Source organism: Oncorhynchus kisutch, linkage group LG18 (assembly GCF_002021735.2).
Source record: "Oncorhynchus kisutch isolate 150728-3 linkage group LG18, Okis_V2, whole genome shotgun sequence".
Taxonomy (NCBI): Eukaryota; Metazoa; Chordata; class Actinopteri; order Salmoniformes; family Salmonidae; genus Oncorhynchus; species Oncorhynchus kisutch.
In genome coordinates, this window is record NC_034191.2 from 13,387,351 (window position 1) to 13,414,771 (window position 27,421).

Here is a 27,421-nt window from a genome sequence, read left to right on the forward strand (position 1 = left end):
AGAAATGCCTGTAGCAGCATCCCCACCAAACCCTGCTGCTGAGGATGAACCACTGTCTATAAACCCTGCTGCTGAGGATGAACCACTGTCTACAGACCCTGTCTACAGACCCTGCTGCTGAGGATGAACCACTGTCTATAAACCCTGCTGCTGAGGATGAACCACTGTCTATAAACCCTGCTGCTGAGGATGAACCACTGTCTACGACCCTGCTGCTGAGGATGAACCACTGTCTACAGACCCTGCTGTTGAGGATGAACCACTGTCTACAGACCCTGTTGCTGAGGATGAACCACTGTCTACAGACCCTGCTGCTGAGGATGAACCACTGTCTACAGACCCTGCTGCTGAGGATGAACCACTGTCTACAGACACTGCTGCTGAGGATGAACCACTGTCTACAGACCCTGTCTACAGACCCTGCTGCTGAGGATGAACCACTGTCTATAAACCCTGCTGCTGAGGATGAACCACTGTCTATAAACCCTGCTGCTGAGGATGAACCACTGTCTACAGACCCTGCTGCTGAGGATGAACCACTGTCTATAAACCCTGCTGCTGAGGATGAACCACTGTCTACAGACCCTGTCTACCGACCCTGCTGCTGAGGATGAACCACTGTCTACAGACCCTGCTGCTGAGGATGAACCACTGTCTACAGACCCTGCTACTGAGGATGAAACACTGTCTATAGACCCTGCTGCTGAGGATGAATCACTGTCTACAGACCCTTCTGCTGAGGATGAATCACTGTCTACAGACCCTGCTGCTGAGGATGAACCACGGTCTCAGACCCTGCTGCTGAGGATGAACCACTGTCTACAGACCCTGCTGCTGAGGATGAACCACTGTCTACAGACCCTGTCTACAGACCCTGTTGCTGAGGATGAACCACTGTCTACAGACCCTGTCTACAGACCCTGCTGCTGAGGATGAACCACTGTCTACAGACCCTGTCTACAGACCCTGCTGCTGAGGATGAAACACTGTCTACAGACCCTGTCTACAGACCCTGCTGCTGAGGATGAAACACTGTCTACAGACCCTGTCTACAGACCCTGCTGCTGAGGATGAACCACTGTCTCAGACCCTGCTGCTGAGGATGAACCACTGTCTACAGACCCTGCTGCTGAGGATGAACCACTGTCTACAGACCCTGCTGCTGAGGATGAACCACTGTCTACAGACCCTGCTGCTGAGGATGAACCACTGTCTCAGACACTGCTGCTGAGGATGAACCACTGTCTCAGACCCTGCTGCTGAGGATGAACCACTGTCTCAGACCCTGCTGCTGAGGATGAACCACTGTCTACAGACCCTGCTGCTGAGGATGAACCACTGTCTACAGACCCTGCTGACTGGCCTTCAGTTCTGACGGACAGAATTCAGACACAACTAGTTTGCAGACGACCAAGTGAGGTACCACCTGACTTTGTTTTCCCAAGGAATGAGACTGCACCTCAGATGTCAGCCACACTGAACAGTTGTGATTAGAATTGTGTCACGGAAGGAGGAGTCCCACATAAAGGAACATTTTATGGGGCTTTTGGAGGCAGGAGTCCACGGGCCAACATTTGGCATCCCTGATTCACAAAAGATTAGAGGAGCTAAACATTCCATTTGAGGACTGCAGAGGACAGTCTGATAATAATGGGGGCAACATGAGAGGCAAAAACAAAGGTGTCCAAGTCAGACTCCTGGAAACAAATCCAAGAGCTCTGTTTGTGCCATGCGGGGCTCACACATTGAACCTGGTTGTGGCTGATGCTGCTGAAAGTTCTGTCAATGTCACAGGTTGCTTTGTCATCTTATACAAACGGTACACCTTGTTCTCAGCCTCGACACAGCGATGGGCCATCCTGAAAAAACATGTGGATATCACTGTGAAGATGGAGACAATGTGGGAGAGTAAAGTTAAGAGTGTCGAGCCACTGAGGTATCAGGCAGCAGCGGTGAGAGAGGCACTGAGGTATCAGACAGCAGCAGGGAGAGAGGCACTTAGGTATCAGGCAGCAGTGAGAGAGGCACTGAGGTATCAGGCAGCAGTGAGAGAGGCACTGAGGTATCAGACAGCAGCAGGGAGAGAGGCACTGAGGTATCAGGCAGTAGTGAGAGAGGCACTGAGGTATCAGGCAGTAGTGAGAGAGGCACTGAGGTATCAGGCAGCAGCAGTGAGAGAGGCACTGAGGTATCAGGCAGCAGTGAGAGAGGCACTGAGGTATCAGGCAGCATCGGTGAGAGAGGCACTGAGGTATCAGGCAGCAGCAGGGAGAGAGGCACTGAGGTATCAGACAGCAGCACTGAGAGAGGCACTGAGGTATCAGGCAGCAGCGGTGAGAGACGCACTGAGGTATCAGGCAGCAGTGAGAGAGGCACTGAGGTATCAGGCAGCAGTGAGAGAGGCACTGAGGTATCTGTCAGCATCGGTGAGAGAGGCACTGAGGTATCAGACAGCAGAGGTGAGAGAGGCACTGAGGTATCAGACAGCAGTGAGAGAGGTACTGAGGTATCAGGCAGCAGTGAGAGAGGCACTGAGGTATCAGGCAGCAGTGAGAGAGGCACTGAGGTATCAGACAGCAGCAGTGAGAGAGGCACTGAGGTATCAGGCAGCAGTGAGAGAGGTACTGAGGTATCAGACAGCAGCAGTGAGAGAGGCACTGAGGTATCAGACAGTAGTGAGAGAGGCACTGAGGTATCAGGCAGCAGTGAGAGAGGCACTGAGGTATCAGACAGCAGCAGTGAGAGAGGCACTGAGGTATCAGGCAGCAGTGAGAGAGGCACTGAGGTATCAGACAGCAGCAGTGAGAGAGGCACTGAGGTATCAGGCAGCAGTGAGAGAGGCACTGAGGTATCAGACAGCAGTGAGAGAGGTACTGAGGTATCAGGCAGCAGTGAGAGAGGCACTGAGGTATCAGGCAGCAGTGAGAGAGGCACTGAGGTATCAGACAGCAGCAGGGAGAGAGGCACTGAGGTATCAGGCAGTAGTGAGAGAGGCACTGAGGTATCAGGCAGTAGTGAGAGAGGCACTGAGGTATCAGGCAACAGCAATGAGAGAGGCACTTAGGTATCAGGCAGCAGTGAGAGAGGCACTGAGGTATCAGGCAGCATCGGTGAGAGAGGCACTGAGGTATCAGGCAGCAGCAGGGAGAGAGGCACTGAGGTATCAGACAGCAGCAGTGAGAGAGGCACTGAGGTATCAGGCAGCAGCGGTGAGAGAGGCACTGAGGTATCAGGCAGCAGTGAGAGAGGCACTGAGGTATCAGGCAGCAGTGAGAGAGGCACTGAGGTATCAGGCAGCATCGGTGAGAGAGGCACTGAGGTATCAGACAGCAGAGGTGAGAGAGGCACTGAGGTATCAGACAGCAGTGAGAGAGGTACTGAGGTATCAGGCAGCAGTGAGAGAGGCACTGAGGTATCAGGCAGCAGTGAGAGAGGCACTGAGGTATCAGACAGCAGCAGTGAGAGAGGCACTGAGGTATCAGGCAGCAGTGAGAGAGGCACTGAGGTATCAGACAGCAGCAGTGAGAGAGGCACTGAGGTATCAGACAGTAGTGAGAGAGGCACTGAGGTATCAGGCAGCAGTGAGAGAGGCACTGAGGTATCAGACAGCAGCAGTGAGAGAGGCACTGAGGTATCAGGCAGCAGTGAGAGAGGCACTGAGGTATCAGACAGCAGCAGTGAGAGAGGCACTGAGGTATCATGCAGCAGTGAGAGAGGCACTGAGGTATCAGACAGCAGTGAGAGAGGTACTGAGGTATCAGGCAGCAGTGAGAGAGGCACTGAGGTATCAGGCAGCAGTGAGAGAGGCACTGAGGTATCAGACAGCAGCAGTGAGAGAGGCACTGAGGTATCAGGCAGCAGTGAGAGAGGTACTGAGGTATCAGACAGCAGCAGTGAGAGAGGCACTGAGGTATCAGGCAGTAGTGAGAGAGGCACTGAGGTATCAGACAGCAGTGAGAGAGGCACTGAGGTATCAGACAGCAGCAGTGAGAGAGGTACTGAGGTATCAGGCAGCAGTGAGAGAGGCACTGAGGTATCAGACAGCAGCAGTGAGAGAGGTACTGAGGTATCAGGCAGCAGTGAGAGAGGTACTGAGGTATCAGACAGCAGCAGTGAGAGAGGCACTGAGGTATCAGGCAGTAGTGAGAGAGGCACTGAGGTATCAGACAGCAGTGAGAGAGGCACTGAGGTATCAGACAGCAGCAGTGAGAGAGGTACTGAGGTATCAGTCAGCAGTGAGAGAGGCACTGAGGTATCAGACAGCAGCAGTGAGAGAGGTACTGAGGTATCAGGCAGCAGTGAGAGAGGCACTGAGGTATCAGACAGCAGCAGTGAGAGAGGTACTGAGGTATCAGGCAGCAGTGAGAGAGGCACTGAGGTATCAGACAGCAGCAGGGAGAGAGGCACTGAGGTATCAGACAGCAGCAGTGAGAGAGGCACTGAGGTATCAGGCAGCAGTGAGAGAGGCACTGAGGTATCAGACAGCAGTGAGAGAGGTACTGAGGTATCAGGCAGCAGTGAGAGAGGCACTGAGGTATCAGACAGCAGTGAGAGAGGTACTGAGGTATCAGGCAGCAGTGAGAGAGGCACTGAGGTATCAGGCAGCAGTGAGAGAGGCACTGAGGTATCAGACAGCAGCAGTGAGAGAGGCACTGAGGTATCAGGCATCAGTGAGAGAGGTACTGAGGTATCAGACAGCAGCAGTGAGAGAGGCACTGAGGTATCAGACAGTAGTGAGAGAGGCACTGAGGTATCAGGCAGCAGTGAGAGAGGCACTGAGGTATCAGACAGCAGCAGTGAGAGAGGCACTGAGGTATCAGGCAGCAGTGAGAGAGGCACTGAGGTATCAGACAGCAGCAGTGAGAGAGGCACTGAGGTATCAGGCAGCAGTGAGAGAGGCACTGAGGTATCAGACAGCAGTGAGAGAGGTACTGAGGTATCAGGCAGCAGTGAGAGAGGCACTGAGGTATCAGGCAGCAGTGAGAGAGGCACTGAGGTATCAGACAGCAGCAGTGAGAGAGGCACTGAGGTATCAGGCAGCAGTGAGAGAGGTACTGAGGTATCAGACAGCAGCAGTGAGAGAGGCACTGAGGTATCAGGCAGTAGTGAGAGAGGCACTGAGGTATCAGACAGCAGTGAGAGAGGCACTGAGGTATCAGACAGCAGCAGTGAGAGAGGTACTGAGGTATCAGGCAGCAGTGAGAGAGGCACTGAGGTATCAGACAGCAGCAGTGAGAGAGGTACTGAGGTATCAGGCAGCAGTGAGAGAGGCACTGAGGTATCAGACAGCAGCAGGGAGAGAGGCACTGAGGTATCAGACAGCAGCAGTGAGAGAGGCACTGAGGTATCAGGCAGCAGTGAGAGAGGCACTGATGTATCAGGCAGTAGTGAGAGAGGCACTGAGGTATCAGACAGCAGTGAGAGAGGCACTGAGGTATCAGACAGCAGCAGTGAGAGAGGTACTGAGGTATCAGTCAGCAGTGAGAGAGGCACTGAGGTATCAGACAGCAGCAGTGAGAGAGGTACTGAGGTATCAGGGAGCAGTGAGAGAGGCACTGGGGTATCAGACAGCAGCAGTGAGAGAGGTACTGAGGTATCAGGCAGCAGTGAGAGAGGCACTGAGGTATCAGACAGCAGCAGTGAGAGAGGCACTGAGGTATCAGACAGCAGCAGGGAGAGAGTCACTGAGGTATCAGGCAGTAGTGAGAGAGGCACTGAGGTATCAGGCAGCGGTGAGAGAGGTACTGAGGTATCAGACAGCAGCAGTGAGAGAGGCACTGAGGTATCAGGCAGCAGTGAGAGAGGCACTGAGGTATCAGGCAGCAGTGAGAGAGGTACTGAGGTATCAGGCAGCAGTGAGAGAGGTACTGAGGTATCAGGCAGCAGTGAGAGAGGTACTGAGGTATCAGGCAGCAGTGAGAGAGGCACTGAGGTATCAGACAGCAGCAGTGAGAGAGGTACTGAGGTATCAGGCAGCAGTGAGAGAGGCACTGAGGTATCAGACAGCAGCAGGGAGAGAGGCACTGAGGTATCAGACAGCAGCAGGGAGAGAGACACTGAGGTATCAGGCAGTAGTGAGAGAGGCACTGAGGTATCCGGCAGCAGTGAGAGAGGCACTGAGGTATCAGACAGCAGCAGTGAGAGAGGCACTGAGGTATCAGGCAGCAGTGAGAGAGGCACTGAGGTATCAGACAGCAGCAGTGAGAGAGGTACTGAGGTATCAGACAGCAGCAGTGAGAGAGGCACTGAGGTATCAGACAGCAGCAGGGAGAGAGGCACTGAGGTATCAGACAGCAGCAGTGAGAGAGGCACTGAGGTATCAGGCAGCAGTGAGAGAGGCACTGAGGTATCAGACAGCAGTGAGAGAGGTACTGAGGTATCAGGCAGCAGTGAGAGAGGCACTGAGGTATCAGACAGCAGTGAGAGAGGTACTGAGGTATCAGGCAGCAGTGAGAGAGGCACTGAGGTATCAGGCAGCAGTGAGAGAGGTACTGAGGTATCAGACAGCAGCAGTGAGAGAGGCACTGAGGTATCAGACAGTAGTGAGAGAGGCACTGAGGTATCAGGCAGCAGTGAGAGAGGCACTGAGGAATCAGACAGCAGCAGTGAGAGAGGCACTGAGGTATCAGGCAGCAGTGAGAGAGGCACTGAGGTATCAGACAGCAGCAGTGAGAGAGGCACTGAGGTATCAGGCAGCAGTGAGAGAGGCACTGAGGTATCAGACAGCAGTGAGAGAGGTACTGAGGGTATCAGGCAGCAGTGAGAGAGGCACTGAGGTATCAGGCAGCAGTGAGAGAGGCACTGAGGTATCAGACAGCAGCAGTGAGAGAGGCACTGAGGTATCAGGCAGCAGTGAGAGAGGTACTGAGGTATCAGACAGCAGCAGTGAGAGAGGCACTGAGGTATCAGGCAGTAGTGAGAGAGGCACTGAGGTATCAGACAGCAGTGAGAGAGGCACTGAGGTATCAGACAGCAGCAGTGAGAGAGGTACTGAGGTATCAGGCAGCAGTGAGAGAGGCACTGAGGTATCAGACAGCAGCAGTGAGAGAGGGCACTGAGGTATCAGGCAGCAGTGAGAGAGGCACTGAGGTATCAGACAGCAGCAGTGAGAGAGGTACTGAGGTATCAGGCAGCAGTGAGAGAGGCACTGAGGTATCAGACAGCAGCAGGGAGAGAGGCACTGAGGTATCAGACAGCAGCAGTGAGAGAGGCACTGAGGTATCAGGCAGTAGTGAGAGAGGCACTGAGGTATCAGACAGCAGTGAGAGAGGTACTGAGGTATCAGCAGCAGTGAGAGAGGCACTGAGGTATCAGGCAGCAGTGAGAGAGGCACTGAGGTATCAGACAGCAGCAGTGAGAGAGGCACTGAGGTATCAGGCAGCAGTGAGAGAGGTACTGAGGTATCAGACAGCAGCAGGGAGAGAGGCACTGAGGTATCAGGCAGTAGTGAGAGAGGCACTGAGGTATCAGACAGCAGTGAGAGAGGCACTGAGGTATCAGACAGCAGCAGTGAGAGAGGTACTGAGGTATCAGGCAGCAGTGAGAGAGGCACTGAGGTATCAGACAGCAGCAGTGAGAGAGTCACTGAGGTATCAGCAGCAGTGAGAGAGTTGGGCACTGAGGTATCAGACAGCAGCAGTGAGAGAGGCACTGAGGTATCAGGCAGCAGTGAGAGAGGCACTGAGGTATCAGACAGCAGCAGGGAGAGAGGCACTGAGGTATCAGACAGCAGCAGTGAGAGAGGCACTGAGGTATCAGGCGGCAGTGAGAGAGGCACTGAGGTATCAGACAGCAGTGAGAGAGGTACTGAGGTATCAGGCAGCAGTGAGAGAGGCACTGAGGTATCAGACAGCAGTGAGAGAGGCACTGAGGTATCAGACAGCAGCAGTGAGAGAGGTACTGAGGTATCAGTCAGCAGTGAGAGAGGCACTGAGGTATCAGACAGCAGCAGTGAGAGAGGTACTGAGGTATCAGGGAGCAGTGAGAGAGGCACTGGGGTATCAGACAGCAGCAGTGAGAGAGGTACTGAGGTATCAGGCAGCAGTGAGAGAGGCACTGAGGTATCAGACAGCAGCAGTGAGAGAGGCACTGAGGTATCAGACAGCAGCAGGGAGAGAGTCACTGAGGTATCAGGCAGTAGTGAGAGAGGCACTGAGGTATCAGGCAGCGGTGAGAGAGGTACTGAGGTATCAGACAGCAGCAGTGAGAGAGGCACTGAGGTATCAGGCAGCAGTGGAGAGAGGCACTGAGGTATCAGGCAGCAGTGAGAGAGGGTACTGAGGTATCAGGCAGCAGTGAGAGAGGTACTGAGGTATCAGGCAGCAGTGAGAGAGGTCTGAGGTATCAGGCAGCAGTGAGAGAGGCCTGAGGTATCAGACAGCAGCAGTTGAAGAGAGGTACGAGGTATCAGGCAGCAGTGGAGAGAGCACTGAGGTATCAGACAGCAGCAGGAGAGAGGCACTGAGGTATCAGACAGCAGCAGGGAGAGAGACACTGAGGTATCAGGCAGTAGTGAGAGAGGCACTGAGGTATCCGGCAGCAGTGAGAGAGGCACTGAGGTATCAGACAGCAGCATGTGAGAAGGCACTGAGTGTATCCGGCAGCAGTGAGAGAGCACTGAGGTACAGACAGCAGCGAGCGAGAGAAGGTACTGAGGTATCAGACAGCAGCAGTGAGAGAGGCACTGAGGTATCAGACAGCAGCAGGGAGAGAGGCACTGAGGTATCAGACAGCAGCAGTGAGAGAGGCACTGGAGGTATCAGGCAAGCAGTGAGAAGAGGCCACTGAGGTACAGACCAGCAGTGGAGGAGAGGTACTGACGGTATCAGGCAGCAGTGAGAGAGGGCACTGAGGTATCAGACAGCAGTGAGGACGAGGTAGCTGAGGTATCAGACCAGCAGTGAGAGAGGCACTGAGGTATCAGGCAGGCAGTAGAGTGAGGGACTGAGGTTATCAGACAGCAGCAGTGAGAGAGGCCACTGAGCGTATCAGGCAGTAGTGAGAGAGGCCAGCTGAGGTTATCAGGCAGCAGTGAGAGAGGCACTGAGGTTATCAGACAGCCAAGCCAGTGAGAGAGGCCCCTGAGTATAGGCAGCAGTGAGAGAGGCCACTGAGGTATCAGACAGCAGCAGTGAGAGAATGGCACCTGAGGTATCAGGCAGCAGTGAGAGAGGCACTGAGGTATCAGACAGCAGTGAGAGAGGTACTGAGGTATCAGGCAGCAGTGAGAGAGGCACTGAGGTATCAGGCAGCAGTGAGAGAGGCACTGAGGTATCAGACGCAGCAGTGAGAGAGGCACTGAGGTATCAGGCAGCAGTGAGAGAGGTACTGAGGTATCAGACAGCAGCAGTGAGAGAGGCACTGAGGTATCAGGCAGTAGTGAGAGAGGCACTGAGGTATCAGACAGCAGTGAGAGAGGCACTGAGGTATCAGACAGCAGCAGTGAGAGAGGTACTGAGGTATCAGGCAGCAGTGAGAGAGGCACTGAGGTATCAGACAGCAGCAGTGAGAGAGGCACTGAGGTATCAGGCAGCAGTGAGAGAGGCACTGAGGTATCAGACAGCAGCAGTGAGAGAGGTACTGAGGTATCAGGCAGCAGTGAGAGAGGCACTGAGGTATCAGACAGCAGCAGGGAGAGAGGCACTGAGGTATCAGACAGCAGCAGTGAGAGAGGCACTGAGGTATCAGGCAGTAGTGAGAGAGGCACTGAGGTATCAGACAGCAGTGAGAGAGGTACTGAGGTATCAGGCAGCAGTGAGAGAGGCACTGAGGTATCAGGCAGCAGTGAGAGAGGCACTGAGGTATCAGACAGCAGCAGTGAGAGAGGCACTGAGGTATCAGGCAGCAGTGAGAGAGGTACTGAGGTATCAGACAGCAGCAGTGAGAGAGGCACTGAGGTATCAGGCAGTAGTGAGAGAGGCACTGAGGTATCAGACAGCAGTGAGAGAGGCACTGAGGTATCAGACAGCAGCAGTGAGAGAGGTACTGAGGTATCAGGCAGCAGTGAGAGAGGCACTGAGGTATCAGACAGCAGCAGTGAGAGAGGCACTGAGGTATCAGGCAGCAGTGAGAGAGGCACTGAGGTATCAGACAGCAGCAGTGAGAGAGGCACTGAGGTATCAGGCAGCAGTGAGAGAGGCACTGAGGTATCAGACAGCAGCAGGGAGAGAGGCACTGAGGTATCAGACAGCAGCAGTGAGAGAGGCACTGAGGTATCAGGCGGCAGTGAGAGAGGCACTGAGGTATCAGACAGCAGTGAGAGAGGTACTGAGGTATCAGGCAGCAGTGAGAGAGGCACTGAGGTATCAGACAGCAGTGAGAGAGGCACTGAGGTATCAGACAGCAGCAGTGAGAGAGGTACTGAGGTATCAGTCAGCAGTGAGAGAGGCACTGAGGTATCAGACAGCAGCAGTGAGAGAGGTACTGAGGTATCAGGGAGCAGTGAGAGAGGCACTGGGGTATCAGACAGCAGCAGTGAGAGAGGTACTGAGGTATCAGGCAGCAGTGAGAGAGGCACTGAGGTATCAGACAGCAGCAGTGAGAGAGGCACTGAGGTATCAGACAGCAGCAGGGAGAGAGTCACTGAGGTATCAGGCAGTAGTGAGAGAGGCACTGAGGTATCAGGCAGCGGTGAGAGAGGTACTGAGGTATCAGACAGCAGCAGTGAGAGAGGGCACTGAGGTATCAGGCAGCAGTGAGAGAGGCACTGAGGTATCAGGCAGCAGTGAGAGAGGTACTGAGGTATCAGGCAGCAGTGAGAGAGGTACTGAGGTATCAGGCAGCAGTGAGAGAGGTACTGAGGTATCAGGCAGCAGTGAGAGAGGCACTGAGGTATCAGACAGCAGCAGTGAGAGAGGTACTGAGGTATCAGGCAGCAGTGAGAGAGGCACTGAGGTATCAGACAGCAGCAGGGAGAGAGGCACTGAGGTATCAGACAGCAGCAGGGAGAGAGACACTGAGGTATCAGGCAGTAGTGAGAGAGGCACTGAGGTATCCGGGCAGCAGTGAGAGAGGCACTGAGGTATCAGACAGCAGCAGTGAGAGAGGCACTGAGGTATCAGGCAGCAGTGAGAGAGGCACTGAGGTATCAGACAGCAGCAGTGAGAGAGGTACTGAGGTATCAGACAGCAGCAGTGAGAGAGGGCACTGAGGTATCAGACAGCAGCAGGGAGAGAGGCACTGAGGTATCAGACAGCAGCAGTGAGAGAGGCACTGAGGTATCAGGCAGCAGTGAGAGAGGCACTGAGGTATCAGACAGCAGTGAGAGAGGTACTGAGGTATCAGGCAGCAGTGAGAGAGGCACTGAGGTATCAGACAGCAGTGAGAGAGGTACTGAGGTATCAGGCAGCAGTGAGAGAGGCACTGAGGTATCAGGCAGCAGTGAGAGAGGTACTGAGGTATCAGACAGCAGCAGTGAGAGAGGCACTGAGGTATCAGACAGTAGTGAGAGAGGCACTGAGGTATCAGGCAGCAGTGAGAGAGGCACTGAGGAATCAGACAGCAGCAGTGAGAGAGGCACTGAGGTATCAGGCAGCAGTGAGAGAGGCACTGAGGTATCAGACAGCAGCAGTGAGAGAGGCACTGAGGTATCAGGCAGCAGTGAGAGAGGCACTGAGGTATCAGACAGCAGTGAGAGAGGTACTGAGGTATCAGGCAGCAGTGAGAGAGGCACTGAGGTATCAGGCAGCAGTGAGAGAGGCACTGAGGTATCAGACAGCAGCAGTGAGAGAGGCACTGAGGTATCAGGCAGCAGTGAGAGAGGTACTGAGGTATCAGACAGCAGCAGTGAGAGAGGCACTGAGGTATCAGGCAGTAGTGAGAGAGGCACTGAGGTATCAGACAGCAGTGAGAGAGGCACTGAGGTATCAGACAGCAGCAGTGAGAGAGGTACTGAGGTATCAGGCAGCAGTGAGAGAGGCACTGAGGTATCAGACAGCAGCAGTGAGAGAGGCACTGAGGTATCAGGCAGCAGTGAGAGAGGCACTGAGGTATCAGACAGCAGCAGTGAGAGAGGTACTGAGGTATCAGGCAGCAGTGAGAGAGGCACTGAGGTATCAGACAGCAGCAGGGAGAGAGGCACTGAGGTATCAGACAGCAGCAGTGAGAGAGGCACTGAGGTATCAGGCAGTAGTGAGAGAGGCACTGAGGTATCAGACAGCAGTGAGAGAGGTACTGAGGTATCAGGCAGCAGTGAGAGAGGCACTGAGGTATCAGGCAGCAGTGAGAGAGGCACTGAGGTATCAGACAGCAGCAGTGAGAGAGGCACTGAGGTATCAGGCAGCAGTGAGAGAGGTACTGAGGTATCAGACAGCAGCAGTGAGAGAGGCACTGAGGTATCAGGCAGTAGTGAGAGAGGCACTGAGGTATCAGACAGCAGTGAGAGAGGCACTGAGGTATCAGACAGCAGCAGTGAGAGAGGTACTGAGGTATCAGGCAGCAGTGAGAGAGGCACTGAGGTATCAGACAGCAGCAGTGAGAGAGGCACTGAGGTATCAGGCAGCAGTGAGAGAGGCACTGAGGTATCAGACAGCAGCAGTGAGAGAGGCACTGAGGTATCAGGCAGCAGTGAGAGAGGCACTGAGGTATCAGACAGCAGCAGGGAGAGAGGCACTGAGGTATCAGACAGCAGCAGTGAGAGAGGCACTGAGGTATCAGGCGGCAGTGAGAGAGGCACTGAGGTATCAGACAGCAGTGAGAGAGGTACTGAGGTATCAGGCAGCAGTGAGAGAGGCACTGAGGTATCAGGCAGCAGTGAGAGAGGCACTGAGGTATCAGACAGCAGCAGTGAGAGAGGCACTGAGGTATCAGGCAGCAGTGAGAGAGGTACTGAGGTATCTGACAGCAGCAGTGAGAGAGGCACTGAGGTATCAGGCAGTAGTGAGAGAGGCACTGAGGTATCAGACAGCAGTGAGAGAGGCACTGAGGTATCAGACAGCAGCAGTGAGAGAGGTACTGAGGTATCAGGCAGCAGTGAGAGAGGCACTGAGGTATCAGACAGCAGCAGTGAGAGAGGTACTGAGGTATCAGGCAGCAGTGAGAGAGGCACTGAGGTATCAGACAGCAGCAGTGAGAGAGGTACTGAGGTATCAGGCAGCAGTGAGAGAGGCACTGAGGTATCAGACAGCAGCAGGGAGAGAGGCACTGAGGTATCAGACAGCAGTGAGAGAGGCACTGAGGTATCAGACAGGCAGCAGTGAGAGAGGTACTGAGGTATCAGGCAGCAGTGAGAGAGGCACTGAGGTATCAGACAGCAGCAGGGAGAGAGGCACTGAGGTATCAGACAGCAGCAGTGAGAGAGGCACTGAGGTATCAGGCGGCAGTGAGAGAGGCACTGAGGTATCAGACAGCAGTGAGAGAGGTACTGAGGTATCAGGCAGCAGTGAGAGAGGCACTGAGGTATCAGGCAGCAGTGAGAGAGGCACTGAGGTATCAGACAGCAGCAGTGAGAGAGGCACTGAGGTATCAGGCAGCAGTGAGAGAGGTACTGAGGTATCAGACAGCAGCAGTGAGAGAGGCACTGAGGTATCAGGCAGTAGTGAGAGAGGCACTGAGGTATCAGACAGCAGTGAGAGAGGCACTGAGGTATCAGACAGCAGCAGTGAGAGAGGTACTGAGGTATCAGGCAGCAGTGAGAGAGGCACTGAGGTATCAGACAGCAGCAGTGAGAGAGGTACTGAGGTATCAGCACATTGAGAGAGGCACTGAGGTATCAGACAGCAGCAGTGAGAGAGGTACTGAGGTATCAGGCAGCAGTGAGGAGGCACTGAGGTATCAGACAGCAGCAGGGGAGAGAGGCACGGAGGTATCAGACAGCAGCAGGGAGAGAGACACTGAGGTATCAGGCAGTAGTGAGGAGCACTGAGGTTCAGGCAGCGGTGAGAGAGGTACTGAGGTATCAGACAGCAGCAGTGAGAGAGGCACCTGAGGTATCAGGCAGCAGTGAGAGAGGCACTGAGCTATCAGGCAGCAGTGAGAGAGGTACTGAGGTATCAGGCAGCAGTGAGAGAGCACTGAGGTATCAGGCAGCATGAGAGAGGCACTGAGGTATCAGGCAGCAGTGAGAGAGGTACTGAGGTATCAGGCAGCAGTGAGAGAGGCACTGAGGTATCAGGCAGCAGTGAGAGAGGTACTGAGGTATCAGGCAGCAGTGAGAGAGGCACTGAGGTAATCAGGCAGCAGTGAGAGAGGCACTGAGGTATCAGCAGCAGGGAGGCATGAGTCAGTCCGGAGCAGTGAGAAGAGTACTGAGGTATCAGGCAGCAGTGAGAGAGGCACTGAGGTATCAGACAGCAGCGGTGAGAGAGGCACTGAGGTATCAGACAGCAGCAGTGAGAGAGGTACTGAGGTATCAGGCAGCAGTGAGAGAGGTACTGAGGTATCAGACATCAGCGGTGAGAGTAACACTGAGGTATCAGGCAGCAGCAGTGAGAGAGGCACTGAGGTATCAGACAGCAGCGGTGAGAGAGACACTGAGGTATCAGGCAGCAGCGGTGAGAGAGGCACTGAGGTATCAGACAGCAGCAGTGAGAGAGGCACTGAGGTATCAGACAGCAGCGGTGAGAGAGGCACTGAGGTATCAGACAGCAGTGAGAGAGGCACTGAGGTATCAGGCAGCAGTGAGAGAGGCACTGAGGTATCAGACAGCAGCGGTGAGAGAGGCACTGAGGTATCAGACAGCAGCGGTGAGAGAGACACTGAGGTTTCAGGCAGCAGCGTTGAGAGAGACACTGAGGTATCAGGCAGCAGCGGTGAGAGAGCTGATTGAGGTGAGGGATCCAATCAAAGACCATGTGATAAAGATTCAGGCCCAGTCCTTGTCAGAGGAGGTGGGATCATACCGCTTCAGCATCTGTGCAGTGGTGTGGTATGACATCTGGAGCCAGATCCAACATGTGAGCAAGTCTTCTCAGAAAGACAGAGAGACGTATCATCAACTACAGGGCAACAGGCTTTATGACTTTACAAACATCAGCCAAGGATATTTGCGAGGGTATGAATGTAGAGGCCGTTCTACAACAAAAAAGGCTGAGGTCCACAAAGCAGCACTTTTCATACAAATCAGTTGATGGGCCTTTGAGGGATGCCTTGAAGAAGCTGGAGGTGACATTTTTCAATGTCGTTGTTGATGCTGCAACCTCAGCCCTTCAGGAAAGATTTTCCACAGTGTAAAATGTGTGAGAGAAGTTTAGAGGGCTGTCACCTTCCAAAGTCTCTCAAATGAGGAGCTGACAGAACATAGTGAGCCCCTTAGTATGACACTGCACTATGAAGAACACTTAGACTTGGATGGCAGAGAGCTTGCACAGGAACTGAAGAACTTTCCTGACTTCCCATCGAAGACCCCGACCCTGCTTGAGCTGCTGATATTTATACACGAAAGGGAGCTCTCAGAAATGTATCCACATTTGTGGACTCCTCTCAGTGTTTGTTTTACTCTTCCAGTGACCGTAGCTGAAGCAGAGAGGAGTTTTTCAAAGCTCATCAAAGCCTACCTGAGGTCCACCATGTCACAGGAAATCCTACCTGAGGTCCACCATGTCACAGGAAATCCTACCTGAGGTCCACCATGTCACAGGAAATCCTACCTGAGGTCCACCATGTCACAGGAAATCCTACCTGAGGTCCACCATGTCACAGGAAATCCTACCTGAGGTCCACCATGTCACAGGAAATCCTACCTGAGGTCCACCATGTCACAGGAAATCCTACCTGAGGTCCACCATGTCACAGGAAATCCTACCTGAGATCCACCATGTCACAGGAAATCCTACCTGAGATCCACCATGTCACAGGAATCCTACCTGAGGTCCACCATGTCACAGGAAATCCTACCTGAGGTCCACCATGTCACAGGAACGCCTTAGTGTCCTTGCTGTCATCAGTATTAACCATGCAGTAGCTGGGCAGATTTCTTATGATGATGTTCAGTAATTGATGACTTTGCATCAAGGAAGGCAAGAAAGGTCCAGGTTTAGATGGCAGTTGTACAATTTAGTTTGTGTTTCCTGTTTGAAGTGTAATAATCAGGTTCTCCTCTTCAATAGTGTAATAATCAGGTTCTCCTCTTCAATAGTGTAATAATCAGGTTCTCCTCTTCAAAAGTGTAATAATCAGGTTCTCCTCTTCAATAGTGTAATAATCAGGTTCTCCTCTTCAATAGTGTAATAATCAGGTTCTCCTCTTCAATAGTGTAATAATCAGGCTCTCCTCTTCAATAGTGTAATAATCAGGTTCTCCTCTTCAATAGTGTAATAATCAGGTTCTCTTCTTCAATAGTGTAATAATCAGGTTCTCCCATTTTCAATAGTGTAATAATCAGGTTCTCTTCTTCAATAGTGTAATAATCAGGTTATCCTCTTCAATAGTGTAATAATCAGGTTCTCCTCTTCAATAGTGTAATAATCAGGTTCTCCTCTTCAATAGTGTAATAATCAGGTTCTCCTCTTCAATAGTGTAATAATCAGGTTCTCCTCTTCAATAGTGTAATAATCAGGTTCTCCTCTTCATGTGTGTAATAATCAGGTTCTCCTCTTCAATAGTGTAATAATCAGGTTCTCCTCTTCAATAGTGTAATAATCAGGTTCTCCTCGTCAATAGTGTAATAATCAGGTTCTCCTCTTCAATAGTGTAATAATCAGGTTCTCCTCGTCAATAGTGTAATAATCAGGTTCTCCTCGTCAATAGTGTAATAATCAGGTTCTCCTCGTCAATAGTGTAATAATCAGGTTCTCCTCGTCAATAGTGTAATAATCAGGTTCTCCTCTTCAATAGTGTAATAATCAGGTTCTCTTCGTCAATAGTGTAATAATCAGGTTCTCCTCGTCAATAGTGTAATAATCAGGTTCTCCTCGTCAATAGTGTAATAATCAGGTTCTCCTCGTCAATAGTGTAATAATCAGGTTCTCCTCTTCATACGTGTGTTTCTGTTTGTGTATTTGTGTGATTATAGGATTTGTGCAATTTAGTTTTATTTGTGTTTTTTTGTTAGCAGTAGGATAATAGTGTAACAATTCAATTATCTTTTTCATTTGTATTTATATACTACAATTTGTTTCTATTTGTCTTTGCTATTTGTCTATATTTTGATACACTTTTAAATGTTATGATTATTTATTTGTGTTGTTCCAAATGTCTGAATATACATTAGTTAGTGCAGAATGGTGCCTTTGTTCGAGAGAGAGAGAGAGAGAGAGAGAGAGAGAGAGAGAGAGAGAGAGAGAGAGAGAGAGAGAGAGAGAGAGAGAGAGAGAGAGAGGAGAGAGAGAGAGAGAGAGAGAGAGAGAGAGAGAGAGAGAGAGAGAGAGAGAGAGAGAGAGAGAGAGAGAGAGAGAGAGAGAGAGAGAGAGAGAGAGAGAGAGAGAGAGAGAGAGAGAGAGAGAGAGAGAGAGAGAGAGAGAGAGAGAGACCCCCAGAGACCCAGCCAGGAGTTAACAGCTGCAGGATTCTGGCTAAGGGGGGCAATAAGGAATCGGAACAGGAACACAGGTGCTTGCGCATAGACACACACACCAAGTCTCAGACAGACTCACACACAAACACACACCCAGTCTCACAGACAGACACCAAGTCTCAGACACACAGACAGACTCACACACCAAGTCTCAGACACACACAGACAGACTCACACACCAAGTCTCAGACACACAAAGACAGACTCACACACCAAGTCTCACACACCCAGACACCCACACAAACACACACCCAAACACACACCAAGTCTCACACATAAAACAGAGAGCAGGTCTCTGAGCTCTGTGGTATGCGGGGTGGACATGGGAGTACTGCTCTGATAATCACTCTGCATTCCCAGGAATATCAGACAGGAATTTTACTGGAGGTTAAAAAAAATCCTCCCAGTGGGATGAACATAGTTATTCCTCCCCGATGAAGACCTCCTGCCCCAGACACACAACACACACACTCTAACTACCATTAACATATGTGAATGTGCACATCTGGAAGCGATAGAGAGAGACACTGTCACTTTCAGCTCCCCCCAGGCTTTTGACTGAGCTTTCAAAAAATACTCAGCTCAGCAGACATTATATTACAGGAAGGTAATCTGACCTACAGATTTAGATCATGCCTGTTCACACACAGACACACACACACACACACACAAAAGATGCACATACAAACGTACATGGGGCCTACAGGTTAATCAGGCAGTGATTCGCTGAATCATGGATCAGACACACAGCTTTAACGTTGTTATTTTTGTAACTGACTTCCTGTTAAAGGATAGAGTGTAATTTTAGAAATTACCTACATCCACTGGAAAAGAGAGGGAGAGGAGAGAGAGAGGAAGGGAGAGAGGGAGAGGAAGGGAGAGAGGGAGAGGAGAGAGAGCGGAAGGGAGAGAGGGAGAGGAAGGGAGAGAGGAAGGGAGAGAGGGAGAGGAAGGGAGAGAGGGAGAGGAGAGAGAGAGGAAGGGAGAGAGGGAGAGGAAGGGAGAGAGGAAGGGAGAGAGGGAGAGGAAGGGAGAGAGGGAGAGGAGAGAGAGTGAGAGAGATAATCAGCTTTCTTAATGTAGGCCTATTTTTGTTCCATCCCAGCTGGCACATTGTGAGACCATATGATTCTTAGAGCGTGGTGAGAGAGTGGTTGTCCTATTGTTATTTTGCATAAACCTTCCCATAACATTTCTAACAGGTTTCCTCATGGTTCTATTTAAAGTCATGTTCTCTGAACGTTCAGAGAACATTAAGAGACAATGTTCTTCTGTGGGAATTCCAGTAACTCAGCATAAAGTTTTCTACAGGTTTCCTCGTGGTTCTATTTAAAGTAATGTTCTCCGAATATTAAATTTTTTTCTCATAAAAACCACAAGAAAACATTAGTAATGTTTAAAGACTGTTATTTAAAAACATATAGCCTAGTGGGGCAGGGTAGCCTAGTGGTAAGAGCGTTGGACTAGTAACCGAAAGGTTGCAAGATCAAATCCCTGAGCTGACAAGGTAAAAATCTGTTGTTCTGCCCCTGAACAAAACAGTTAACCCCACTGTTCCTAGGCTGTTATTGAAAATAAGAATTTGTTCTTAACTGACTTACCTAGTTAAATAAAGGTCAAATGAAAAACATTTACATTCTGTTCTCAGCATCAACAAAACTCTCTCTATCCTCTATCTTGTTCATGTGTCTCGGCTGTACGCACTATTTGAAATAGGGTCTGCTGGAATAAACTAAAACGAACATGAGTTTTTTTTTTTTTAATAGCACGCCTGCTCCATTGTGGTGGCGCAGTAGACTTATTTAATGGGCAGAATATCATAGGTTCGAATCTCACTGTCAACATTAGAGAGGTGTTGTTATACTCAGTGTATGGTAGGAATTTCCACGTGTCCTGTGTTTGCTGTTCAAAACAGGTAACCCAAACTAAGCAGTGTTATGAAAAGTCTCATTGAAACACGGTCTCAGAACGTTGTTTATTTACTTTCAAATAACCTCGAATTTCCGTTCACTGAATGTTAATAAAACCTCATAGGAAAACTTTCTGGGAACCATAGAAACATGTTCTCAGAACCTGCAAACTATAATAATGACCATTCCCAGAAATGTCTCAAAATGTCCCCAGAACCAATGGGAAACCAGACATGTATGTTCCCACAACTTCCAAGGAACCAAATGTGCTAGATGGGATGTATGTTGCTGCACTTGGAATACTTCATCATCATGCAGGTTTGTTGTTGATGCATGTGTGAGTAAAATGTAGGCCTTTCAGCTATATATATATATATATATATTAAAAAAATGTATATATTATATAAATAAATTATATTGAATATTATATTTTAAATTATATATTTATTTATATATATATATATATATATATTTTTTTTTTTAAACATTTTTTTAAAAGATACAGCTAGACGTGCCTAAAATGGCTCAGTACTGCTTCTTACCTGGTCATAACCCACTAATCAGTTTCAAGGACGTGACAAAGTTCTGCTTTGATAATGTTTTGTCCAACACAATGTTTTTTGTTGTTAATAGCGAACGGCCGAAGTTCATTTGGGATGTCATGCATTCATTCAAAACAAATGGTGTTTTACTCTCGGGGATTTCTATTTCTTTGCTACAATTGGTAGGTAATTTACATTTATAAATAGTTGCAGGTGGAAATGTTACATGTTTTAGTTTAGAGTCAATGAATGTGATTGTTGCCAAATTGTGGTTCTTTCAGGCCAATTGTGTTTGTAGTTGGTCTCAGAGAAGACTTGAGGGTGTAGTTACAGCACTGAACCTGTAGATGGCAGCATTGGACAGTTCAATACAATAACCATGATGTTCATAGCAGTGGATGGGCATCAGGTCATGCACGCATTGTCCATTTTATCATGTAAATCTGAACTTTGAGTTTATTTTAAATCCAGTTTCAAGTTTGACTTGATGTAGTACTGATGAAATCCAGATATAATATATTACAAAGGTTATAATCTGTGTATTAATTGGACAACATTAATTCACACACACAATAAATACAAGTAGAGCACATTTTAAAACCAAAACGTTTTTATTTTTCCTTCTTCTGATACAAAAGTTTTTTTTAATAAAGATGTTTTTAGGTTTTAGACTCTTTTTTTTTTTACAAAGATAAATTAGCAATTCTTATAATACATTAAAAGACATCAAACATCTGTTTCTCTTTACAAAATAGTTCATTTTCGAAAAGTACTTCACGGAGTTGTGTGGTTGGCAGTACCCAAAGGTCTTAGGTACTAACAGGTTAAAATCACACTTCAAAAGGCACTTCCTAAACCACACCCTATTCCTCATAGTGTTTGACTTGATCACTATATGGGGAATGATAAGGTTGCATTTGAAACCTATTAACTAGAGTGTTATACATTCAGAAACACAGAAACAGAGGACTTTTCTGGTATAGACTGGCAACACAGTAGAGAGACAGGCTGCAGTAACAGAGTAGAGAGACAGGCTGCAGTAACAGAGTAGAGAGACAGGCAGCAGTAACACAGTAGAGAGACAGGCTGCAGTAACACAGTAGAGAGACAGGCTGCAGTAACAGAGTAGAGAGACAGGCTGCAGTAACACAGTAGAGAGACAGGCTGCAGTAACAGAGTAGAGAGACAGGCTGCAGTAACACAGTAGAGAGACAGGCTGCAGTAACATAGTAGAGAGACAGGCTGCAGTAACAGAGTAGAGAGAGAGAGACAGGCTGCAGTAACAGAGTAGAGAGACAGGCTGCAGTAACAGAGTAGAGAGAGAGACAGGCTGCAGTAACAGAGTAGAGAGACAGGCAGCAGTAACATAGTAGAGAGACAGGCTGCAGTAACAGAGTAGAGAGACAGGCTGCAGTAACATAGTAGAGAGACAGGCTGCAGTAACAGAGTAGAGAGACAGGCTGCAGTAACATAGTAGAGAGACAGGCTGCAGTAACAGAGTAGAGAGACAGGCTGCAGTAACAGAGTAGAGAGAGAGACAGGCTGAAGTAACAGAGTAGAGAGACAGGCTGCAGTAACAGAGTAGAGAGACAGGCTGCAGTAACAGAGTAGAGAGAGAGAGACAGGCTGCAGTAACACATTAGAGAGAGAGACAGACTGCAGTAACACAGTAGAGAGAGAGACAGGCTGCAGTAACAGAGTAGAGAGAGAGAGACAGGCTGCAGTAACAGAGTAGAGAGAGAGACAGGCTGCAGTAACAGAGTAGAGAGACAGGCTGCAGTAACACAGTAGAGAGACAGGCTGCAGTAACATAGTAGAGAGACAGGCTGCAGTAACAGAGTAGAGAGAGAGAGACAGGCTGCAGTAACAGAGTAGAGAGACAGGCTGCAGTAACAGAGTAGAGAGAGAGACAGGCTGCAGTAACAGAGTAGAGAGACAGGCAGCAGTAACATAGTAGAGAGACAGGCTGCAGTAACAGAGTAGAGAGACAGGCTGCAGTAACATAGTAGAGAGACAGGCTGCAGTAACAGAGTAGAGAGACAGGCTGCAGTAACATAGTAGAGAGACAGGCTGCAGTAACAGAGTAGAGAGACAGGCTGCAGTAACAGAGTAGAGAGAGAGACAGGCTGAAGTAACAGAGTAGAGAGACAGGCTGCAGTAACAGAGTAGAGAGACAGGCTGCAGTAACAGAGTAGAGAGAGAGAGACAGGCTGCAGTAACACATTAGAGAGAGAGACAGACTGCAGTAACACAGTAGAGAGAGAGACAGGCTGCAGTAACAGAGTAGAGAGAGAGAGACAGGCTGCAGTAACAGAGTAGAGAGAGAGACAGGCTGAAGTAACAGAGTAGAGAGAGACAGGCTGCAGTAACAGAGTAGAGAGACAGGCTGCAGTAACAGAGTAGAGAGAGAGACAGGCTGCAGTAACAGAGTAGAGAGAGAGAGACAGGCTGCAGTAACAGAGTAAAGAGAGAGAGACAGGCTGCAGTAACAGAATAGAGAGAGAGAGACAGGCTGCAGTAACAGAGTAGAGAGAGAGAGACAGGCTGCAGTAATTTGACTGTCTCTCTGCTGTGTGTGTTGTGTTGACTGTCTCTCTGCTGTCTCTGTGTTTGACTGTCTCTCTGCTGTGTGTGTTGTGTTGACTGTCTCTCTGCTGTCTCTGTGTTTGACTGTCTCTGCTGTCTCTGTGTTTGATTGTCTCTCTGCTGTGTGTGTTGTGTTGACTGTCTCTCTGCTGTCTCTGTGTTTGACTGTCTCTCTGCTGTGTGTGTTGTGTTGACTTGTCTCTCTGCTGTCTCTGTGTTTGATTGTCTCTCTGCTGTGTGTGTTGTGTTGACTGTCTCTCTGCTGTCTCTGTGTTTGACTGTCTCTCTGCTGTGTGTGTTGTGTTGACTGTCTCTCTGCTGTCTCTGTGTTTGACTGTCTCTCTGCTGTCTCTGTGTTTGACTGTCTCTCTGCTGTGTGTGTTGTGTTGACTGTCTCTCTGCTGTCTCTGTGTTTGACTGTCTCTCTGCTGTGTGTGTTGTGTTGACTGTCTCTCTGCTGTCTCTGTGTTTGACTGTCTCTCTGCTGTGTGTGTTGTGTTGACTGTCTCTCTGCTATCTCTGTGTTTGACTGTCTCTGCTGTCTCTGTTTTTGACTGTCTCTCTGCTGTGTGTGTTGTGTTGACTGTCTCTCTGCTGTCTCTGTGTTTGACTGTCTCTCTGCTGTGTGTGTTGTGTTGACTGTCTCTCTGCTGTCTCTGTGTTTGACTGTCTCTCTGCTGTGTGTGTTGTGTTGACTGTCTATTGGTGGTTGCAGCTTAATGCAATAATAACTCAGCTGATGCAGCAGATTTTAATGGCAGTGGATTGCACAAGAGTGCAACTGTACAGACTGTATGAGTTTGACTCCCTGTGTGTGTGTGTGTGTGTGTGTGTGTGTGTGTGTGTGTGTGTGTGTGTGTGTGTGTGTGTGTGTGTGTGTGTGTGTGTGTGTGTGTGTGTGTGTGTGTGTGTGTGTGTGTGTGTGTGTGTGTGTGTGTGTGTGTGTGTGTATTACAGCTTTAGTATAATGTATTTTGGGGGTTGATTGTCTAACATCAGTCATAATAACCCTTCATTTACTTCTATCACCGGTAAAAAATACAGAAAGAACCTTACACCGGTTCATTACTGACTGCCATTCCTAAGGGTTCCATGAGTGACTGGAGAAGGTCAGGGGTTAAAGTTCAGAGTTCATAGTTGAGTGTCTGTTTCCTCATTAAGACTGCGTGGAGGTCAGCTGTGCTGCTCGCTGAGGACTGAGGTAAAGGACAGAGGCCTACGTTTCCCAAGTGCCTTAGCTGCAGCACCATAGAGTCTAGTCACTACAAATCCCAAGTCTCTTTGCAGTAGCATAGCTTTATAGCGTCCAGAGTGTGGCTGTCTGGGCAGCCCAGTCTCCCATTCCTCATAAGGCATGTTAACCAAGATACTTCCACATCAGCTAGTCATAGTGCATTTCAGTGTGGCTGTAGTTTAGATCTGTACATCATCTGGACCATGACTCTCCAGTGTAAATTCAACCTTTAAAACACCTGTCTGAAGGTTCTATAGATCAGCCCAGAGTCTGCTGTAGGCTACAGGGTCAGTCTCTTCTCTGGCAGTGGGTTAGTCTGCTAGTAGGGAGAGAACCACAGAACAAGTGGACATAGGAAACCGCTGTCTGCTTAGGGGTGCTATTTATCTGTTTGTTCTTATCTTTCACTCTCTCCATCAGATAGTGGATCTAGTAGTGGGTTTGGGGGCAGGTTTGCTTTATAGAGCCACCCGGTTCCTATCTTCCCCTCTTTCTCTCCTCACACCACCGTCTCGTTGCCCTTGCCAGGTTTTATCCAGCTGTCCCCCGGTGCCCGCTTGCCCCTCCCTGCCCGACCGTCCCTCCACAGCCGGGCAGAGCAGCGTTTCCAGGTGTGGAGGGTCTTGGCCGACCAGATCCACATGCCCGACGTGATGCCCACCAGCAGAGACATAAAGATCCTCAGCATCTCTGCTGCCACGTATGAGTCCCTGGCACTGGCCCTGAAGTCCCCCCAGTGGGACAGCTGGTAGAGGTAGCAGCCTATCACGGTGGACGCAGGTACCATGTACAGCACAGAGAACACCCCGATCTTCACCATCAGACGCTCCAGCTTGTCCGTCTTGGCCCCGTCCTTCTGCAGGTTGGAACGGATCTTAAACAGGGCCACCAGGCCGGCGCAGATGAACAATGTCCCGATGAGGAGGTAGGTGGCGAGCGGGGCGACCACGAAGCCCGTCAGGGCCTCTTGCTGTAGGTTACCCACGTAGCAAAGCCCCGTGAGGTCATCAGCGTCTACTAGTCGCATGATGAGGATGACGATGGTCTTGACGGCGGGGATGGCCCAGGCTGCTATGTGGAAGTAGGAGCTGTGCATTTCGATGGCCTCGTGACCCCACTTTAACCCTGCAGCCAGGAACCAGGTCAGAGTCAGAATCACCCACCTGGGAGGAGGAAGAGAGAGAGAGACAGGTTAGAGAGCTGGGAGTCCACTCATTCAAATCTATTCCTTAGAGTGTAATCCTTTTGGCCAGTGTGTGTGTGCCCACCACAGCGAGGAGGCCATGCCAAAGAAGTAGAGCAGGAGGAAGACTATGGCACAGCCGGTACTCTTTAACCCTTCCTGTACCAGAACAGGAACTGCTGCCTCCTCCAGATCACAGGATACACGCTCCCGACCCAGAGTCAGGCGCACCTACAGGGAGACAGACAGAGACAGGGGTTAGACCAGGGGTCATCCAGGAGACCAGGGGTCATCCAGGAGACCAGGGGTCATCCAGGAGACCAGGGTTGGGTCTACATACTCTAGCATGTTGCACCCTCTACAACCACTGTGATTATTATTATCTGACCCTGCTGGTCATTTATGAACATTTGAACATCTTGGCCATGTTCTGTTATAATCTCCACCCGGCACAGCCAGAAGAGGACTCGCCTCCCCTCAGAGCCTGGTTCCTCTCTAGGTTTCTTCCTAGGTTTTGGCCTTTCTAGGGAGTTTTTCCTAGCCACCGTGTTTCTACACCTGCATTGCTTGCTGTTTGGGGTTTTAGGCTGATGTAAAAAAGGGCTTTATAAATGAATTGGATTGACTGATTACCTACATTCCTCCTCACTACTGGTAGCTGAAAGGACTGGACAGGTTTACAACAAACGGCTTCCACCTCTCATGTCAGTGATCATGGAGAAGAGGAGGCTAGTTTAAATGATTGAGAAACGGCCAAGGGCTTTTAAACTGATTTGAATCATGTAAGTCAGGGGTCGGCAACACAGGGGTCGGCAACACAGGGGTCGGCAACCCTGGGGTCGGCAACACAGGGGTCGGCAACACAGGGGTCGGCAACACAGGGGTCGGCAACACAGGGGTCGGCAACTCTGTTCCTGGAGTGCCACAGATAGTGCTGGATTTTGTTCCAACTAGGCTCCACACCGGACCAACAGAACTAATTGATCAGTTCAGTGGTTGCCTAAATTCAGCACACCTGCAACACTCCAGGACCAGTGTTGCCTACCCCAGTGTTGCCTACCCCTGTGTTGCCTACCCCTGCTCTAAGTCCTATGTACTCACCAGGTAGGCCACGCTGTAGAGGTTGGAGCACATGGAGAGGAAGATGATGGGTCTCTCGGGGTAGGAGAAACGTGTTGAGTCCAGGAGGAAGGTGAGGACGGTCAGGGTGGTAGAGAGGAAACACAACACCGCCCACACTGCCATCCACACGTCTGTAAACACCTTGGCCTCGCGCCGGTACAGCCCCGCGTCATACCCACACTGCAGTGCACAGCTGTGGCTCCGCCTCACCCAGGCATACTGGTCTGGCCCGGCCCCCAGGGCCTGGCACTCCTCCTCCTGGGGGGGCAGGGGTCGGACAGGGTGGAAAGGGGCGTCCTCGTCCCCTGGACCCTCCATACACATGTGGTTGTGGTCGTTCTGAGGGGGGAACAGGCTGCAGTTGAGCAGCTCTGGCCAGACGAAACCAAACTCTATTAGGACTGGCAGACACTTCCTCTTGACAGACAGACACATGCTGCCACACGGCCCGATGGGGATGGGAACCTTGTCTGTACACATGGGCACGTACACGGCACACAGGAAGAACTGGAGAGAGAGACAGAGAGGTGTTATCTTTGCAATGTACACTTAATGAATTTCAAAAAATGTTATAATGATTCTGTGTGCATTGCTCTGTCTGCTTTCCCTGTGTTACATCATGGTCCTTAGTCTGATTCCTATTCTAATTTCAGACTACAACTGGAAATGAAAGGAACTGTGTTTTGGGCTTAGTCAGGAAAGCCAGGCAACGAGCACAAAAGTTTGTGGTGAAACCTTAAGTGAATTGTAAATGATTAAAGCCACTACAACAAAACCAGTTCATTTAATAGTCATACAGATAACGTGATGGAGAGATGTATTTTTATATGACTAGGCAAGTCAGTTAAGAACAAAATTCTGATTTACAATGACGGCCTACCGAAAGGCAAAATGCCTCCTGTGGGGAGGTAAAGGTCTGGGGTACTTTAACTGAGGGGGACCAACTCTACTTTCACTCTCTGGTCAGCATACTTCAGTAAAGATAACTGTCTAGCCATAAACACACCATCTAAACAAGTTAATGTATCGGGGCTAAGTTTGTGTGTGTGTATGGGGCGGGGGGTGGGTGGGGTGGGGGGCTACCGTGTGGTGTGGGAAGCGCAGGGAGGCATTGTGAGAGTGTGAGAGATGATATCAGTGATGTTTCTCTCTGTTGGAGCTGTGCTACTGTTCTCTGATCACCAGCTGGACTGGAGAAGGCTTGTTTTCCCCCCTCCGCAGCAGGAGGCTTGTTTTCCCCCCTCCGCAGCAGGAGGCTTGTTTTTCCTCCCTCCGCAGCAGGAGGCTTGTTTTTTTTCCCCTCCGCAGCAGGAGGCTTGTTTTCCTCCCTCCGCAGCAGAAGGCTTGTTTTCCTCCCTCCGCAGCAGGAGGCTTGTTTTCCTCCCTCCGCAGCAG

At 50.2% G+C, this 27,421-nt stretch overlaps 1 protein-coding gene across 1 annotated transcript in view; it reads right to left on the minus strand.

Moving 5' to 3' along the window:
- Nucleotides 1-23,085: 23,085 nt before the first annotated feature.
- fzd4 (frizzled class receptor 4) overlaps nucleotides 23,086-27,421 on the minus strand; it is an 8,143-nt gene continuing 3,807 nt past the window's right edge. The window contains exons 2-4 of the mRNA XM_031795547.1: nucleotides 26,006-26,533; nucleotides 24,990-25,135; nucleotides 23,086-24,884 (exon numbers count right to left, since the gene is read on the minus strand). Coding sequence (XP_031651407.1) covers nucleotides 24,221-24,884; nucleotides 24,990-25,135; nucleotides 26,006-26,533 — 1,338 coding nt within the window. The 3' untranslated portion in view covers nucleotides 23,086-24,220. The remainder of the gene's footprint in view (nucleotides 24,885-24,989; nucleotides 25,136-26,005; nucleotides 26,534-27,421) is intronic.